This window comes from Saimiri boliviensis, chromosome 11, assembly GCF_048565385.1.
Source record: "Saimiri boliviensis isolate mSaiBol1 chromosome 11, mSaiBol1.pri, whole genome shotgun sequence".
Lineage (NCBI taxonomy): Eukaryota > Metazoa > Chordata > Mammalia > Primates > Cebidae > Saimiri > Saimiri boliviensis.
The window spans coordinates 14635841-14655457 of NC_133459.1; the positions used below are offsets into that span (position 1 = coordinate 14635841).

At 50.8% G+C, this 19617-nt stretch overlaps 1 protein-coding gene across 3 annotated transcripts in view; it reads left to right on the forward strand.

Moving 5' to 3' along the window:
• Positions 1–19126, forward strand: part of FBLIM1 (filamin binding LIM protein 1) — a 31981-nt gene extending 12855 nt beyond the window's left edge. For all 3 annotated transcript variants that reach the window (XM_074380113.1, XM_039473622.2, XM_074380112.1), the window contains exons 4-9: positions 1391–1584; positions 2309–2417; positions 4125–4294; positions 8655–8833; positions 12428–12545; positions 16949–19126. In XM_074380113.1, coding sequence (XP_074236214.1) covers positions 1391–1584; positions 2309–2417; positions 4125–4294; positions 8655–8833; positions 12428–12545; positions 16949–17062 — 884 coding nt within the window. In that variant the 3' untranslated portion in view covers positions 17063–19126. The remainder of the gene's footprint in view (positions 1–1390; positions 1585–2308; positions 2418–4124; positions 4295–8654; positions 8834–12427; positions 12546–16948) is intronic.
• The last annotated feature ends 491 nt before the right edge of the window (positions 19127–19617 follow it).

A 19617-nucleotide genomic window follows, 5' to 3' on the forward strand; every position in this document is an offset into this window, starting at 1 on the left:
TTATGCTTCTGTTTCCATGAGGACCTCTGGCAGGTGGTCTGGGGCACTCTTGAGCACTCAGGCCCTGTGGCGGGGGCTTGCTGAGCAGGGCATTCACAGCCGCTGTTCTCTGAGCCCTGGCCACATGTGCCACTCACTATGTGTCATCTCATTTCATCCTCAGCAGCCTAAGGGACTGATGCCCGTTTTTCAGCTGAACAAAATAAGACTCAGGGAGGAGAGACTATGTTTCCTTTTTCTTTTATTTTTTTCTTTTTCATTTTATTATTTATTTTTGAGACAGGATCTGGCTCTGTCACCCAGGCTGGAGTGCAGTGGGGTGATCTCTGCTCACTACAACCTCTACCTCCTGGGTTGAAGCGATTCCCCTGCCTCAGCCTCCCAAGTAGCTGAGACTACAGACACACACCATCACATCCGGCTAATTTTTGTATTTTTTGTAGAGATAAAGTTTCACCATGTTAGTCAGGCTGGTCTTGAACTCCAGACCTCATGATCTGCCCACCTCAGCCTCCCAAAATGCCGGGATTATAGGCATGAGCCACCACATGCAGGTTTTTTTTTTTTTTTTTTTTTTTTTTTTTTTTCAGTATCTTTTTGGATAGAGTCTCCCTCTGTGACCCAGGCTGGAGCGCAGTGGTGTGATCTCAGCTCACTGTAGCCTCAATCTCTTGGGCTTAAGGGATCCTCCCATGTCAGTCTCCCAAGTAGTTGGGACTACATGGCCAGGCTGCCATGCCTGGCTACAGTTTTGTTTTTTTGTTTGTTTGTTTGTTTGTTTGTTTGTTTTGAGATGGAGTTTCGCTCTTGTTACCCAGGCTGGAGTGCAATGGTGCGATCTCGCCTCACGGCAACCTCCGCCTCCTGGGTTCAGGCAATTCTCCTGCCTCAGCCTCCTGAGTAGCTGGGATTACAGGCACGCGCCACCATGCCCAGCTGATTTTTTGTATTTTTAGTAGAGACGGGGTTTCACCATGTTGACCAGGATGGTCTCGATCTCTTGACCTCGTGATCCACCCGCCTCGGCCTCCCAAAGTGCTGGGATTACAGGCTTGAGCCACCGCGCCTGGCTTTTTTTTTTTTTTTTTTAAAGTAGAGTTAAGGTCTCACTATCTTGCCCAGACTGCTTTTGAACTCCGGGGCTCAAGTGATCTGCCTACCTCGGCCTCTCAAAGTGCTGAGATTTATAGGCATGAGCCACCTCACCTGACCTGAGATTAAGTTTCTTGCCTAAGGACACACAGCAAATCAGTGGCAGAGTTAGAGATGGAAGCCAGACCGGGGTGACCCCGGACCCGAGCCCTTAGCTACCCTCCACATGGCCATGTGGGTAAGTAAAACCCTCCCCTGTCCACCTGGGAGGCTCTGACCAGCCCTCTTTCCTCCCCAGTTGCAGGATGTCCACCCCCTCCTCCTGTCCTGGATGGTAAGGACGCTCTTCCCGACCTGGACCTCCTCCCACCCCCTCCACCGCCCCCTCCAGCGCTCCTGCCCTCTGAAGAGGAGGCTCCTGCTCCAATGGGCGCCTCACTCATTGCAGACTTAGAGCAGCTGCAGCTGCCCCTGCCCCCACCCCCGCCACAGGTACTGCCCTCTTCAGCAATCCCTTGGTCCTCTGGGTTGGAGGATGGGGAGGAGTCTGGGCCCTCTGGGCATTCAGGGGTTCTAAACCTGGATGTTGTCTGGAGGTTCATTCATCTCAGGCATCCCCAAACTTTTTACACAGGGGGCTAGTTCACTGTCCCCCAGACCGTTGGAGGGCCGCCACATACTGTGCTCCTCTCACTGACCACCAATGAAAGAGGTGCCCCTTCCTGAAGTGCGGCGGGGGGCCGGGTAAATGGCCTCAGGGGGCCTCATGCGGCCTGCGGGCTGTAGTTTGGGGACGCCTGATTCATCTGCTCAGGGGCATTCATTCTTTGAAGGTTTCAGGAGACCCTATGCAGTCAGGTAAAAATCGGTTAAGTGTTTCACAGTCCCGGGAGAGGCTGCCATGCAGCTCCCCTTAGACACCCACTTCAGCTCTGAGGAAGACGTTTCCCTGAGTCTGACCTAAATCCCTTAGGCTGCATAGGGAACCTGTTTTTGTTGTTTTCGTTTTTGTTTTTTGAGGTGTCATCGCTCTTTGTCGCCTAGGCTGGAGTGCAATGGCGTGATCTCGGCTCATGGAAACCTCCCCCTCCCCAGGCCTGAGTTCCCTTCTTGGTGCACTGGGGCTAATTGTACTTGTTGCCACCCAGATGAGGAACAGAGCTGGGGGCACTGCATGGGGTCCTCACTGGGCAACTCCCCCTCTGCATCCCCACAGGCCCTGGCAGAGGTACCTTCAGTCCAGCCTGGACCTGGTCCCCTCAGGCACGTGGAGGAAGAGCTGCCGCCGCCTCCAGCAGAGCCTGTTGAGAGAGAGGCATCCACAGGTAGGTGTATAGGGCTGGGAGGATTCCGGGGTGACCTCATGGGGCCAGCATGGGCTTCCAGGTGAGGAGAGTGAAGTCCCCCTTCCCGTCCCCGAGCCAGCGCACCTGACAATGATGGGCTTTGCACTTGGGCATACATTTAATTTGTATCGCTTAGCCTTTTCTCCTTTATACCTAAATTCCATTTAAAATGTATATCTGCACGGTTTGCTATGATAGCAAAAATGCCTTGAATTTTTTCTCCACTATTTTGTTTTTTTGAATCCCTAATGCCGTCACATAGTGCGAAATAGACAGCATGAGGAGGACACAGTGAGAGGCCTGCGACCTGCCCTGTCCCCAAGCCACCCGGTTTCCTTCCAGATGGGCGTCCTCTGTCATTCATTGAGCTCTTGTGTATCCTGCCAAAGACACTGTGCCCATACAAGCAAATACAGATATGTGGCCACCCACTCCCTCCCCCCATTTTTTCATAAGTAGCAAACCAGGCCCTTCTGCTGTTCACTTTCTTTCCTTCCTACATCTCAGAGCTGGTCACACATCAGAATATAAAGTGGCTGCTGGCCGGGTGCAGCGGCTCATGCCTGTAATCCCAGCACTTTGAGAGCCCAAGGCAAGTGGATCACTTGAGGTCAGGAGTTCAATACCAGCCTGGCCAACATGGTGAAACGCTGTCTCTGCTAAAAATACAAAAATTAGCTGGGTGTGGTGGTGTGCGCCAGCAATCCCAGCTACTCAGGAGCCCACATCCAGCTAATTTTTAAATCTTCTCTAGAGATGGGGTCTTACTATATTGCCCAGGCTGGTCTCCAGTTCCTGGCCTCAAGCAGTCCTCTTCCCTCAGCCTCCCAAACATCTGGGATTACAGGTATGAGCCACTGTGCCCAGCCCTTGGGTTTTTGTCTGTGATACAAGTTGCAAATATTTTTCTCATTTTGTCATTTGCCCTTTGACTTACGGTGACTTTCGTCATCCACAAAAAATTTAGTTTTTATGTAGTCCAATGTCTCAGCCCTTTACTGGCTTCTGGATTTTAGGTCATGATTAGAATGGCCCTTCTCCAGAGTTGTACAATAATTCTCTTCTTGTTTTTTCTAGTATTCTTATGGTTTTCTTTTTTTACATTTAAATCTTTGATAAATTTGGGATTATCCAGGTGTAAGGTATTGCTATGGAGCCCCCCTCTCTTATTTATTTATTTATTTATTTGCAGCTGACAATCCCTTTGTCCTGAAGCTGCTGTCCAGAATTCCTTTTTTTTTTTTTTTTCTGAAACAGGGTCTCACTCTGTCACCAGACTAGATGGAGTGCAGTGGCACAATCTTGGCTCACCGCAACCTCTGCCTTCTGTGTTCAAGTGATTCTCCTGCCTTAGCTCCCTGATTTTTGTGTTTTTAGTAGAGACGCCCAGCTAATTTTTATATTTGTAGTAGATACAGGGTTTCACCATGTTGGCCAGGCTGGTCTTGAACTCCTGACCTCGTGATCCTCCTGCCTCAGCATCCCAAAGTGCTGGAATTACAGGCATGAGCCACCACACCTGACCCCAGATTCCTTCTAAATGCTCCTTGCAACCCTCTGTATTTGTCAGTTGAGGGATTTGCAGGGTTCGAGACAGAGCCTCGGGTTCCCTAGACATGTTCTGGGTGGTGCCTGGGTACAGTCCTCACAGGCTGGGCTAGTGATGGCCTGTCTCCCCTACCCCAGACATCTGTGCCTTCTGCCACAAGACCGTGTCCCCCCGAGAGCTGGCTGTGGAGGCCATGAAGAAGCAGTACCATGCCCAGTGCTTCACGTGCCGCACCTGCCGCCGCCAGCTGGCTGGGCAGAGATTCTACCAGAAGGATGGGAGACCCCTCTGTGAACCCTGCTACCAGGTAACCCCTGCAGCAGATCTCTGGGTGCCAGGCACTGAGCTGGGTACTTAGGAGACATTGCACTATGTCATTCCCCCATGATCCTGGGAAGTAGGCACTATTGACCCCTTTCACAGATGAGAAAACAGGCTCAGAAAGAAGGAGCCCAGCAAAGGCGATTAGTTTCCTAGGGCTGCCTGTAAGAGATCACCACAACCTTGGTGGCTTCCAACAATAATTGTTTATTCTGTCTCAGTTCTGGAGGTCAGAAGCCCACTGTCAGCTTCACCGGGCCACAATCAAGGTGATATGCTGCCTGGAGGCTTGAGGCGAGAATCCAAATCTCTCTGCCTTTTGCAGTGTCTTCTGTTTTGAGACAGAGGCTTGCTATGTCACCCAGGCTAGAGTGCAGTCATGCAATCTTAGCTCACTGCAACCCCTGCCTCCTGAGTTCAAGCGATTCTCATGTCTCAGCCTCCCAAGTAGTCCGCCACCACACCTGGCTAATTTTTGTGTTTTTAGTAGAGACAGGGTTTCACCATGTTGGCCAGGCTGGTCTCGAACTCCTGACCTCAAGGGATCTACCCCCTCGCCCTCCCAAAGTGCTGGGAACACTGCACCCAGCCCCTTTTGCAGTTTCTTTCTTTCTTTCTTTTTTCTGAGACAGAGTTTCACTCTTCTTGTCCAGGCTGGAGTGCAATGGCATGATCTCAGCTCACCACAAACTCTGCCTGCCAAGTTCAGGTGATTCTCCTGCCTCAGCCTCCCAAGTAGCTGGGATTATAGGCATGCACCACCATGCCCGGCTAATTTTGTATTTTTAGTATAGATGGGGTTTCTCCATATTGGTTAGGCTGGTCTTGAGCTCCTGACCTCAGGTGATCCACCCATCTTGGCCTCCGAGAGTGCTGGAATTACAGGCGTGAGCCGCTGCGCCTGCTCCTTTTATAGTTTCTGCAGCTGCAGTCTCCCTGGCTCCTTCCTCCACCTTCAAAGCCAGCAGTGTAACATCACACTTTGGCGGCCGTACGGCCACTGCTGTGTCAAATTAAAGGGACACTATGATGGTATTTAGGACCCACCTGGATAATTAGGATAATCTCCTCATCTTAAGAGCCTAACTTATGGATCATCTGAAAGCCTCTTTTGCTGGGCAAGGTGACATTCAAGGGGTCCAGAGGTAAGGACCTGGATATCTTTGGGGACATCTCTTCACTACCACACGAGGGCACATGAAGCGGCCAAGGAGCTGGGATTTTGCTCCAGACCTGTCTGGCTCTGGAGCCTGCCATCAGTCTTGTCACTGTCTCCCCTGGAGCCATAAGGTTCCAATGCTGATGTCACTGGAATCTGCGTTGTGTCTGGGTACCACGTGCAATCTGGGAGAGCTGGTTGGGATGCCAGCATATTGGAATTTCTAACTCTTGGATGGTTTGTGGTGGCATGCTGAGTGTGGTGACCACCCACAGCCGGGTCCTCTCAGGGTGCGTAGACCACTCCTTGTTCTTAGGAATGAGGAATACCTGGAAATCTGCATTTTAAACAAGTGTCTCAAGTGATTCTCATGCATATGGAAGTTTGAAAACGCTGATTTGGCCAGATGCAGTGGCTCACGCCTGTAATCCTAACACTTTGGGAAGCCAAGGCGGGTGGATAACAAGGTCAGGAGTTTGAGACCAGCCTGGCTAACATAGTGAAACCCCATCTCTACTTAAAAAAAAAAAAAAGCCGGGCGCGGTGGCTCAAGCCTGTAATCCCAGCACTTTGGGAGGCTGAGGCAGGTGGATCACGAGGTCGAGAGATCGAGACCATCCCGGTCAACATGGTGAAACCCCGTCTCTACTAAAAATACAAAAAATTAGCTGGGCATGGTGGCACGTGCCTGTAATCCCAGCTACTCAGGAGGCTGAGGCAGGAGAATTGCCTGAACCCAGGAGGCGGAGGTTGCGGTGAGCCGAGATCGCGCCATTGCACTCCAGCCTGGGTAACAAGAGAGAAACTCCGTCTCAAAAACAAAACAAAACAAAACAAACAAACAAAAAAATTAGCTGGGCATGGTGGCGTGTGCCTGTAATCCCAGCCACTCAGGAGGCTGAAACTGGAGAATTGCCTGAACCCAGGAAACAGAAGTTGCAGTGAGCCGAGATCACGCCACTGCACTCCAGCCCTGGTGACAGTGCCAGACTGCGTCTCAAAAAAGGAAGGAAGGAAGGAGGGGAGGAGAACAGCTGATTTGAGGGTCTAGGGTATTCGGAGCTGAGACTCTTCAGAAGAATCCAAATAATCTGATCCCAGGCTCACCACCAGTGAGGCACTCTGGGAGGAGAGAGGAGCCAGGCCCTCCTGCCCTGTCCCTATGGCCCCATCAACATGACGGAGGAGTGTTGCTCAGGGGTGAGACGCTGGGGTAGGAGGGGTGAGGAGGGGTTTCCAGCTGGAAGCAGCCAGGAGGAAGACTTGAGCAGTGTGCTAGGAAGAGGAGGGCCATGCCCATGAGAGGGAGGGAGGGAGCAGGAACTGCTGCTCCCCATATCTGTCCAGGTGGGGTCAAGTTAAAATGCGCAGGAGCATAGCCAGGAAGGAGGGACAGCGTGTCCAGGAGAAAAGGTGGAAAGGCTAGAGGGAGGCCCACTGCTCTGGCTTGGTAATCTCTCTGTCATTCCTCCTCATTCCAGAAGGAATTTGAGGCAGCATCTAAGAGTGTGTATATACCAGCCAGCGTGGTGGCTCACACCTGCAATCCCAGCACTTTGGGAGGCTGAGGTGGAAGGATCACTTGAGGCCAGGAGTTCAAGACCAGCCTGGACAACATGGCAAGATTCCATCTCTATTTTAAATTTATTTTTTATTAAAATACGTTTTTATTTATTTTTTATTTTTATTTTTATTTTTTTTATTTTTTATTTTTTATTTTTTTGAGACGGAGTTTCGCTCTTGTTACCCAGGCTGGAGTGCAATGGCGCGATCTCGGCTCACCACAACCTCTGCCTCCTGGGTTCAGGCAATTCTCCTGTCTCAGCCTCCTGAGTAGCTGGGATTATAGGCACGCACCACCATGCCCAGCTAACTAAAATACGTTTTTAAAAAGAATGCATATATACCTATAGACCACAATAATGTGGTGCACTGAAAAATTTGTTCAGGTGGATCTCGGCCTGGTGTGGTGGCTCACGCCTGTAATCCCAGAACTTTGGGAGGCCAAGGCAGGAGGATCACCTGAGGCTGGGAGTTTGAGACCAGTCTGACCAACATGGAAAAACCTCTTCTCTACTAAAAATACAAAAGTGGCCAGGCGTGGTGGTGCATGCCAGTAATCCCAGCTACTCAGGAGGCTGAGGCAGGAGAATCGCTTGAACCCAGGAGGCGGAGGCTGCAGTGAGTCAAGATCATGCCACTGCACTCCAGCCTGTGTGACAGAGGAAGACTCCTTATCAAAAAAAAAAAAAAAGGTAGATCTCATGTTAAGTGATCTTCCCCCAATAAAACAATTCTTGTAAAGACTGCAGTAATACTATGATATGTAAAATAAATAAAAACATCTAAACAGAATGAAAATTAAAATAGAAAATGAGATGAGATCAGAGGGAATATTACTACCCAAATGTGTGAGGAGGCCAGATGCAGGGGCTCACGCCTGTAATCCAAGCATTTTGGGAGGCCAAGTCAGGTGGATCACTTGAGATCAGGAGTTCGAAACCAGCCTGGCCAACATGGTGAAACACCATCTCTACAAAAAATACCAAAAACTAGCTGGGCGTGGTGGCACACACCTGTAGTCCCAGCTGCTCAGAAGGCTTGAGAATCACTTGAACCTCATGTAGCTTGCAGTGAGCTGACATTGGGCCACTGCACTTCAGCCTTGGTAACAAAGTGAGGCTCTGTCCCAGAATAAAACAAAATGAAAACCAAATAACAACAAAAAAGCCCTATAATGATTCCTGTGGAATCATACAGACAATAAGCCTTGAAATTCTTTCCCTTGTCCATTTGGCCACTTGGAAGCTCAGAGCCATTTGGCTTATTGTCTGTATGATAAAAGCACGCCAACTCTCCTAAGAAATTTTTTTTCCTGACCCTGAGGTTTTTAAGAGAGGTTTCTCCTATGCTCTCTGTGGACCCTGGCTATAAACATATCCCAGTAACAAGAAAGGAAGTCACAGCATCAGAGCAGTATTCCTTGATGTAGGCCAAGGATGCGAGACTAAGCTCAATTTGTTATAATCAACGGTAGAGGTTTGGAGCAATAGTCACGGGCTGTCTACAGGCCTCTCCTGTACTTCCCAGCTCTTGGGCCCCCGAGGGCAGCCTCCCAGAAGAAGGCAACCCTTGTGGCTTGGGGTGGGTGTGCTGTGGATGGCTCTGGCAGTAGCCTCTGTCCCAGGACACGCTGGAGAAGTGCGGCAAGTGTGACGAGGTGGTCCAGGAGCACATCATCAGGGCCCTGGGCCAGGCCTTCCACCCCTCCTGCTTCACGTGTGTGACCTGCTCCCGGCGCATCGGGGATGAGAAGTTTGCCCTGGGCAGCCAGAACGAGGTGTACTGCCTGGATGACTTCTACAGGTATGAGAGGGGTCTGCGCACCGGGTCGGGGTGGGGACAGAGTGAGACCCAAGCAGGACGAAGGAGCTGAGCTTTAGTCCTGGGGGCTGGGTCAGAGTTTCTGTCTATTGGTTTTTTATAAAGAATATTATAGGGCTGGACGCAGTGGCCCAACACTTTGGGAGGCCAAGGTGGGCAGATCACCTGAGGTCAGGAGTTCGAGACCAGCTTGACCAACATGGAGACACCCCATCTCTACTTAAAAAAAAAAAAAAAAAAAAATTAGCTGGGTGTGGTGGCACATGACCGTAATCCCAGCTACTCGAGGCTGAGGCAGGAGAATCGCTTGAACCCAGGAGGTGGAGCTTGCAGTAAGCCAAGATCGCGCCATTGCACTCCAGCCTGGGCAACAAGAGCGAAACTCCATCTCAAAAGAAAAAAAAAGGGGCCGGGTGCGGTGGCTCACACCTGTAATCCCAGCACTTTGGGAGGCCGAGGCGGGTGGATCACAAGGTCAAGAGATCGAGACCATCCTGGTCAACATGGTGAAACCCTGTCTCTACTAAAAATACAAAAAATTAGCTGGGCATGGTGACAGGTGCCTGTAATCCCAGCTACTCAGGAGGCTGAGGCAGAAGAATCACTTGAACTCGAGAGGTGGAGATTGCTGTGAGCGGAGATCGTGCCACTGCACTCCAGCCTGGGCAACCGAGCGAGATTCCATCTTAAAAAAAAAAAAAAACAGAATATTACATCCTGTAATTCCAGCACTTTGGGAGGCCAAGGTCGCGGAATCACCTGAGATCAGGAGCTCGTGACCAGCCTGGGCAACATCATGAAACCTAATCTCTACTGAAAATACAAAAATTAGCTCTCCATGATGGCACATACCTATAAACCCAGATACTCGGGAGGCTGATTCATGAGAAACACTTGAACCTGGGAGGCAGAAGTTGCAGTGAGTGAGATCACACCATTGCACTTCAGCCTGGGCCGCAGAGCAAAACTGTCTCAAAAAAAAAAAAAAAAGGTCAGGCACCATGGCTCATCCTTGTAATCCCAGCACTTTGGGAGGCTGAGGCAGGAGGATTGCTTGAGGCCAGGTGTTCGAGATCAGCCTGGGCAAAATAATGAGACTTTGTTGCTACAAAAATTTCAAAGAAGTTAGCCAGGCATGGTAGCACGCACTTATGGTCCCAGCTACTTGGGAGACTAAGGTAGAAGGATCGCTTAAACCCGGGTGGTAGAGGCTGCCGTAAGCCACAGTCATGCCACTGTACTACAACCTGTAGTGAGACCCTGTCTCAAAATGTACTAAAATATTAGCCGGGCGCAGTGGCTCACAGTTGTAATCCCAGCACTTTGGGAGGCCAAGGCAGGTGGATCATGAGGTCAGGAGTTCAAGACCAACCTGGCCAACACGGTGAAACCCCGTCTCTACTAAAAATACAAAAAATTAGCTGGGCGTGGTGGCAGGTGCCTGTAATCCCAGCTACTCAGGAGGCTGAGGCAGGAGAATCTCTTGAACTTGGGAGGTGGAGGTTGCAGTGAGCCAAGATGGTGCCACTGCACTCCAGCCTGGGTGACACAGCTAGACTCCATCTCAAAAAAATAGTAAGATAAAAAATAGGCCGGGTGCGGTGGCTCAGCCTGTAATCCCAGCACTTTGGGAGGCCGAGGCGGGTGGATCACGAGGTCGAGAGATCGAGACCATCCTGGTCAACATAGTGAAACCCCATCTCTACTAAAAATACAAAAAACTAGCTGGGCATGGTGGTGCGTGCCTGTAATCCCAGCTACTTAGGAGGCTGAGGCAGGAGAATTGCCTTAGCCCAGGAGGCGGAGGTTGCGGTGAGCCGAGATCGCGCCATTGCACTCCAGCCTGGGTAACGAGAGCGAAACTCCGTCTCAAAAAAAAAAAAAAAAAAAGATAAAAAATAAATATTATCTCGGCCGGGCGTGGTGGCTCAAGCCTGTAATCCCAGCACTTTGGGAGGCCGAGGCAGGTGGATCACGAGGTCAAGAGATCGAGACCATCCTGGTCAACCTGGTGAAACCCCGTCTCTACTAAAAATACAAAAAATTAGCTGGGCATGGTGGCACGTGCCTGTAATCCCAGCTACTCAGGAGGCTGAGGCAGGAGAATTGCCTGAACCCGGGAGGCGGAGGTTGTGGTGAGCCGAGATGGCGCCATTGCACTCCAGCCTGGGTAACAAGAGCAAAACTCTGTCTCAAAAAAAAATAAATAAATAAAAAATAAATATAATCTCACAGGCAGGTACTATTAAGGGCCCTAATTTACCATCCAAGTCACACAACAGCTAAGCCCCCAAGGTCTCCCCACAGGTAAGTATTGAAGCTCTTGGTAAGTATGCAAATTCCCAAGGACCTGACTTGGGGGCCCTGCTCTGAAACCTCAAACCTCGGGGCCTGCCCTTGGAGCTGCATGAACCAGTGCGGGCACATGAACATCCGTTGCACTCAGTTCCTGGCCATGAGTTGCTCACCACTCAAGGGGAGAGACGAGTGTGCCTCTGAAAAAAGAAAGAAGTGTTGGAAAATTTTTTTTTTTTTTTTTTGAGACGGAGTTTCGCTCTTGTTACCCAGGCTGGAGTGCAATGGCGCGATCTCGGCTCACCGCAACCTCCGCCTCCTGGGCTAAGGCAATTCTCCTGCCTCAGCCTCCTGAGTAGCTGGGATTACAGGCACGCGCCACCATGCCCAGCTAATGTTTTGTATTTTTAGTAGAGACGGGGTTTCACCATGTTGACCAGGATGGTCTCGATCTCTTGACCTCGTGATCCACCCGCCTCGGCCTCCCAAAGTGCTGGGATTACAGGCTTGAGCCACCGCGCCCGGCCTGGAAAATATTTTAAAAAGATGAGGCTGGGCGCACGCCTGTAATCCCAGCACTTTGGGAGGCCGAGGCGGGTGGATCTCCTGAGGTCAGGAGTTCGAGACCAGTCTGACCAATATGGTGAAACCCCGCCTCTTTAAAAAAATAAAAAGAGCCGGGCGCAGTGGCTCAAGCCTGTAATCCCAGCACTTTGGGAGGCCGAGGCGGGTGGATCACGAGGTCGAGAGATCGAGACCATCCTGGTCAACATGTGAAACCCCGTCTCTACTAAAAGTGCAAAAAATTAGCTGGGCATGGTGGCACGTGCCTGTAATCCCAGCTACTCAGGAGGCTGAGGCAGGAGAATTGCCTGAACCCGGGAGGCGGAGGTTGCAGTGAGCCGAGATCGCGCCATTGCACTCCAGCCTGGGTAACAAGGGCGAAACTCCGTCTCAAAAAAAAAAAAAAAAAAAAAAAGATGAGATGGATCCCAGCCCAACTGAACCCCAGTGAGACCTGGTTTCCCAGGCTCACTAGAGATTGTTCTCAATTCAGAAATCTCTAGTGATGCTGGGAAACCAGGTCTCATTCCACAGGTCTCTTGCACCTGCTGCCAGGAAGAAATAGACATCTCTGCTTGTAGCTGCCGGTACAGTCTCATAGCAATGGGTGTGAAATTGCTCAGGAGGTGAACTCCACCCAGCCCGAGTTCTGACAGCTAATTAATTTCTGTGGTTGCAGCATGAACACCTCCCAAGCATGGGTTTCTTTGCTTCTAGGAAATTTGCCCCCATCTGCAGCATCTGTGAGAATCCCATCATTCCTCGGGATGGGAAAGATGCCTTCAAAATCGAGTGCATGGGAAGGAACTTCCATGAAAATTGCTACAGGTGTGAGGTGAGTGGAGCCCAGGTGGTTTAATAACATTCAATCCCTACGTGCCAGGCCCTTGGCTGGGTTCTGAGGCATGGGGACAGGTCAGGGTGGAGGCTCTGTTCTCAAATTGCTCACTGTCCAGTAGCAGAAACAAAAGATAAAGGAAATACAGCTATAGTCTATTAATCAGAACTCTTTGCGTTAATGATAGAAACCAAACTCAGATTGCTTTCTGAAAAAAGGCAATCTATTGGCTCATGGTGGTAGGATGACTGATGATACTGAGTGACGGCATCAGGACTCCCTCCATCTCTCTCCTTTTGAGATGAAGTCGCACTTTTGTGTCCCAGACTGGAAGGAAGTGGCACAATCTCAGCTCACTGCAACCTCTGCCTCCTGGGTTCAAGCAATTGTCTGGCTTAGCCTCTTAAATGTCTGGAATTACAGGCTTGTACCACCATGCCGCTCTTAATTTTTGCATTTTTAGCAGAGACGGGGTTTCACCGTGTTGGCCAGGCTGGTCTTGAACTCCTGATCTCAAGTGATCTGCCCACCTCAGCCTCCCAAAGTGCTGGGATTATAGACATGAGCCACCATACCCAACCAAAATTCTTAATTTCTGAACAAGGGGCCCCACATTTTCATTTTGTCCTGGATCCTACAAATTATGTAGTTAGTGCTGCTAAGAAGCCTCCAGAAATCCTCCCCCACCCCTTCTACTGCCAGCTCCTTATCATTGAAGTTTCTATCTTCTCTGGTGGCAGCTTTTATGGGAGGACCCAAGTGGAGAGCCCCAGAGCAAATATCTTACTCAGCCGATGAGTAATTCCAAACACTGTTCACTCCCATTTATTTAAACAGATACTGGAACCCAGAGGCTATTTTCACTGAGGTTGTCAAGGGAGCTGGGTAGAGAAGTTGATAAATTGCTGTATCATTACATTGTCTGTTGGTTATAGTTCAAAGTCCTGCTGATAATGCAATTTGAAAGCCCAATGAGGAAGTTCAAGGGCTGTTATCCCCACCATCATCCTAATGAGTTCCAGCAGCGACTGGCAGTTTCCTGAGCCTGGCCAGGAAGCACATAAACCCTCCGGTGAGTTGGCCAAGGCTCCTGTAGTAAGTCAGGATTTGGACTCCAGCAGTTATGTGTCAGAAGATGAGGCTCTTGGCCAGGCACAGTGGCTCATGCTTGTAATCCCAGCACTTTGGGAGGCCCAGGCAGATGGATCACTTGCAGTCAGGAGTTCAAGACTAGCCTGCACAACATGGTGAAACCCAGTTTCTACTAAAAATACAAAAATTAGGCTGGGTGCAGTGGCTTATACCTGTAATCCCAGCGCTTTGGGAGGCCAAGGCAGGTGGATTATGAGGTCAAGAGACTGAGACCATCCTGGCCAAAATGGTGAAACCCTTGTCTCTACTAAAAATACAAAAATTAGCTGGGCGTGGTGGCGTGCACCTGTAGTCCCAGCTACTTGGGATGCTGAGACAGGAGAATCTCTTGAACAGTGAGCTGAGATCATGCCACTGCATTCCAGCCTGGGTGACAGAGCGAGGCACCATCTCAAAAAAAAAAAAAAAATTAGGCATGGTGGTACATGTCTGTAGTCCCAGCTAGTCAAGAGGCTGAGGGAGGAGAATCGTTTGAACCTAGGAGGCAGAGGTTGCGGTGAGCCAAGATTATGCCACTGCACTCCGCCTGGGCAACAGAGCAAGACTTCATTCCAAAAAATAATAATAATAATAATAAATAAATAAAAACGAGGCTTCTGAGCCACAGCAGCCTGGAAGGAGTTGAGTGCTATTTCCTAAGAAGGCAAATGGGTTTCCATGCACTGCCCACACCTGCACCTCACCATTGCTACCTGCTTTGGGATCCATATTATTTATGACTATTGTTGGAAGTATAACGATACTTTTATACATAGATAGTGTTTTAAAATATATAAAATACTTTTATTGGCCGGGCGCGGTGGCTCAAGCCTGTAATCCCAGCACTTTGGGAGGCCGAGGCGGGTGGATCATGAGGTCGAGAGATCGAGACCATCCTGGTCAACATGGTGAAACCCCGTCTCTACTAAAAATACAAAAAATTAGCTGGGCATGGTGGCACGTGCCTGTAATCCCAGCTACTCAGGAGGCTGAGGCAGGAGAATTGCTTGAACCCAGGAGGCGGAGGTTGCGGTGAGCCGAGATCGCGCCATTGCACTCCTGCCTGGGTAACAAGAGCGAAACTCCGTCTCAAAAAAAAAAAAAAAATGCTTTTATTAACATCACCTTGTTTAATCCTAGTGATAGCCTTATGAGACAGGATTTATTGTCCCCATGTAAGATAAGGAAACTGATGGGGTGTGGTGGTTCACACCTGTGATCCCAGCACTTTGGGAGGCTGGGACAGGAGAATCCCTTGAGCCCAGGAGTTTGAAGCCAGCCTGCGCAGTGAGACCTCATCTTTATAAAAAATTTTTTTATATTTGCCAGGCATGATGGTACCGGTCTGTAGTTCCAGCTACTCTGGAGGCTGAGGCAGGAGGATTGCTTGGACCTGACACAGGTGGAGGCTGCAGTGAGCCACGATCATGCCACTGCACTCCAGCCTAGGTGACAGAGCGACGCTCTGTCAAAAAAAAAGAGAAGGGAAAACAGGCAAATAGTCTCAGAAAAGTGGTTCCAGCCACGCTTGCGTGGGTTGGGTTCGGCAAGCTTTCAGCGGCCGCACGGCTGCCTTACAGATGGTGTGAGACCTGGCAGTAGATGAGGAGTTTCCTCCGATCGGTTCTCATTTAGGAGGGGTCACAGATGGTACAGATGCTGCAACTGTGTAGCCTGGAGTCCACTTAAGAGACTCAAGTGGCCTTGCAGGGAAGAGACACTCAAGGGTGCCTCACCTAGCTGGCCATGGAGGAAGGCAGATTGCAGACCCTGGTCCCTACTGGGTCAGGAGGGCCACCTGTGACCTCAAAGTTGTCCCTATAGGGACTCTTTTGTGGGATCAATGCAGCTTCCAAAGGGTGCCCACAACCAAGGCTTTGCACACAAATTTTCCCTTCTGTCTTTCTCCAGCATGTGCCCATGGGTGGTTTCTGGGGCAGAACAGTGATGTTGGCAGTTTGAGGCCCGAATCCCTGTGTTCCTCATTCTGAAATCCTTGGTGATTTGAAAAAGTGAAGATACTAACATTTGTACCAGTTTTGAAGCTGTGTGGGCCATGGAGCCACAAAAAGTCCCCTGGACCCAGAGCCTGGAAACCCCATCTGGTCCCGGCTCCAGAACCAGCTGTGTGACCTGGGGCAGAGCCCACCCCTCCCTGGACCTCAGTATCCCAGCTGTGAAATGAAGAGACTGGACTAGATTCAGGCAGTCATCAGCAGATGCCCATGGCTGGCTGCGCTGGGCTGTGCTGGGCTGGAGACTTGGCCATAAACAGGGGTCCCGTCTCACAGAATTTATGTTCTAAAGGGGCCGTTAGGCTGGGCACGGTGGCTCAGCACGGGAGGCGGAGGCAGAGGTGGGCGGATCAGTTGAGGTCAGGAGTTGGAGACCAGCCTGGCTGACATGGCAAAACCCCGTCTCTACTAAAAATACAAAAATTAGCCAGGCATGGTGGCGCATGCCTGCAATCCCAGCTACTTCGGGAGGCTGAGGCAGGAGAATTGCTTGAACCTGGGCGGTGGAAGTTGCAGTGAGCTGAGATCATGCCACTGCATTGCAGCCTGGGTCACAGAGCAAGACTCTGTCTCAAAATAAATGAATAATAAAAACACATTTTAAAAAATAATATTTATTTATTTATTTTTGAAAAGGGAGTTTCGCTCGTGTTGCCTACGCTGCAGTGCAGTGGCATGATCTCAGCTCACCGCAAACTCCACCTCCTGGATTCAAGCAATTCTCCCACCTCGGCCTCCCGACTGGCGGGGATTACAGGCATGCTCCACAACACCTGGCTAATTTTGTATTTTTAGTAGAGACGAGGTTTCTCCATGTTGGTCAGGTTGGTCTCGAACTCCCAACCTCAGGTGATGCGCCCGTCTCAACCTCCCTAAGTGCTGGGATTACAGGCGTGAGCCACTCCCAGCCTTAAAAAAATGATAAAGGGACTATCAAGGCCTTTCTAGCCCCAACCTTCCCTGAACCCTCAGGGGACTCCCCCAGGTGTCCTCAGTCTTCCTGTCAGTGAATGTTTGTCCTCACCTCCACCTCCACGTGGATTAAAGCCCCCTGTGTGTGTCTGTGGCTCGTATTCCCTTATGGAGACCTGGCCCAGGTGTTGGGAGGACAGCCACGAGCAGCCTCCTCACTCCCGCTGAAGGAGCACTCCCACTCATGCGGTTGGTTTATGTGGCAGATGCCAAGTGAGTTCCTCCGCTGTGCAGGCAGCGCCCAGGCCTGGGGTGAGTCTGCAGATGTCTTTGTCTCCCCAGGACTGCAGGATTCTCCTGTCTGTGGAGCCCACGGATCAAGGCTGCTACCCCCTGAACAACCGTCTCTTCTGCAAGCCATGCCACGTGAAGCGGAGTGCTGCAGGGTGCTGCTGAGAGCACCCTCTGGGCGTCAGGCAGTGAATGGACCACTAGCCCCGGCTGGGGCCCTTCCCTGACTTGGTTTCCCTTCCTGACCTGTTCTTGCACACTTTCTTTCTGAGCCTTCATAGGGACCAGCCTGCCAGTCGTCTCGGCCTGTCCAGGACACAGCGGGCTGAGTGCCTGCTGACCTTCCACTCCTCCTCTACCCTCTAGGCACCAGAAGACTCCTGGACCATGAGCGTCACCCCCAGAATTCCCTGCTGGGCCCACCCCACTTCCAGGGGAAAGCTGGGGGAAGTCTGCCGGGGCACTTGGACCCCTATCACTGACTGTAGCTGTCTGATAGGGGTGCTGGGACCAGCCTGGCCAGTTGTAGGGTTGAGCTGTTTGAGGAAAAACTCCAAGATCCCTTAAAAAGTGCTTTTTAGGGCCGGATGTGGTGGCTTATGCCTGTAATCCAAGCACTTTGGAGGCCAAGGCAGGTGGATCACCTGAGGTCGGGAGTTCAAGACCAGCCTGACCAACATGGTGAAACCCCATCTTAAAAAAAAAAGTGCTTTTTAGGCCAGGCATGGTGGCTCATGCCTGTAATCCCAGCAGTTTGGAGGCCAAGGTGAGTGGATCAATGAGGTCAAGAGTTTGAGACCAGCCTGGCCAACATGGCAAAACCCCATTTCTACTAAAAATACAAAAATTAGCTGGGTGTGGTGGTACATGCATATAGTCCTAACTACGTGGGGGGCTGAGGCAGGAGAATCACTTGAACCTGGGAGGCAGAGGTTGCAGTGAGCTGAGATTGTGCCATTGCACTCCAGCCTTGAAGACAGACAGAGACTCCGTCTCAAAAAAGGAAAAGAAAAATGCTCGTTGAAAATGTTGAGGTTGAAATGATGGGAACCAGTATTTGGATTTAGGGGAGAGGGCATAGTAGCAAACACCTCCCCTTGGTTCACACGTACGAGAATGGGACCCAGTCGGGGCATAGCCCTGGACTTCCCCACCCTGGCATAGGTTATGCTAAAACGAGGCTGGGGCCCAGGTCCAGGAGGAGAGGGTGGTTCACAGACTCCCTGGGATGGCAGCAGCCCCGACCTGCCTTCTAGCACCTCCTCCCAGTGCTGCAGTGAGTCAGCAGGCATGCAGCGAGAGCCTGGTGCATGCTGGGAACAAGGTGCAGGGGCCCTGTGTGCCTCCTGGACCCATGACAGGAGCCATGCGCCCCCCTCCCGTCCAAAACACACAAGTACTTCTCCAAAATGGTGCTGGGACAGGTGTCCCGTTGTCCCCCTGGTTCTGACCTCAAGTCCCACTTGGGCCCTGCAGCCCAGCCTATCTTGTAACCACTGCCTCAAGGCCACACCTGGAAGAATCCTTTTGAATGAGAATTAACATTGTTGCTTCACTTCTAAGACAGGGCATGGACAAGTGAAACAATGTGCTTTCCAGGCTGGGCGTGGCGGCTCACACCTGTGATCCCAGCACTTTGGGAGGCTGAGGCGGGCGAATCACAAGGTCAAGAGATCGAGACCAGCCTGGCTAACATGGTGAAACCCCATCTCTACTAAAATACAAAAAAAAAAAAATAGCTGGGCGTGGCGGCACATGCCTGTAGTCCCAGCTACTCAGGAGGCTGAGCTGAACCCGGGTGGCGGAGGTTGCAGTGAGCTGAGATTTTGCTGCTGCACTCCAGCTGGGCGACAGAGCAAGACTGTCTCAAAAAAAAAATGTGCTTTCCTTTTCCTCCCTGGGGTCTCACTGTCCCACAGGCTCCGGGGAGACTCCACAGGTGCTGTGCACTGGGCAAGCTTCTCTATAGAGCCCAAGGGGCTTCAGTCCAGAGCACAGCATCTCGCCCTAAGCCTAAAGCAAGGCATCGCAAACTTCTGCACTCACAGACCACCTCCACAATTGTTATCATAACCAAAGGCCTCCTTTTATTTCACTTAAATCAACATGCTATTTTGTTTTCACTCACTTCTGACTTTAACCTTGTGCTGAGCCGTGTATCCATGCAGTCATGCTCATGTGCTAATGTTTTTCTTCATACACATGAAAATAAATGCATAACTGTTAGAAGCTCTTCTGTGTTGCATATAAGCTCTCACACAGGTAAATGCTGGCCTTTGGCAGTACCCTGGAAAAATGTTTGCTGGGCATCTGCTCGCCGTGGCAGGAGTGTCCGGAAAGGGCTGGGCTCAGCTTGGAAGATGGAGGGGTTTGTTTCCTGCATCATGCCCAGCACCAGAGGCTGGTGCCGGCCAGCTGACAGGTGTGCTTCTCCTGGACGTAGGCCACCACTGATGGGGTTGGTTGCAGGGGCCTCACTAAGGCCACCAAATGCTTTAAGAATGAATACTCAGGCTGGGCGTGGTGGCTCATGCCTATAATCCCAGCACTCTGGGAGGCTGAGGAGGGTTGATCACGAGGTCAAGAGATCAAGACCATCCCAGTCAACATGGTGAAACCCCATCTCTACAAAAAATGCAAAAATTAGCTGGGCATGGTGGCGTGAACCTGTAGTCCCAGCTACTCGGGAAGCTGAGGCAGGAGAATTGCTTGAACCCAGG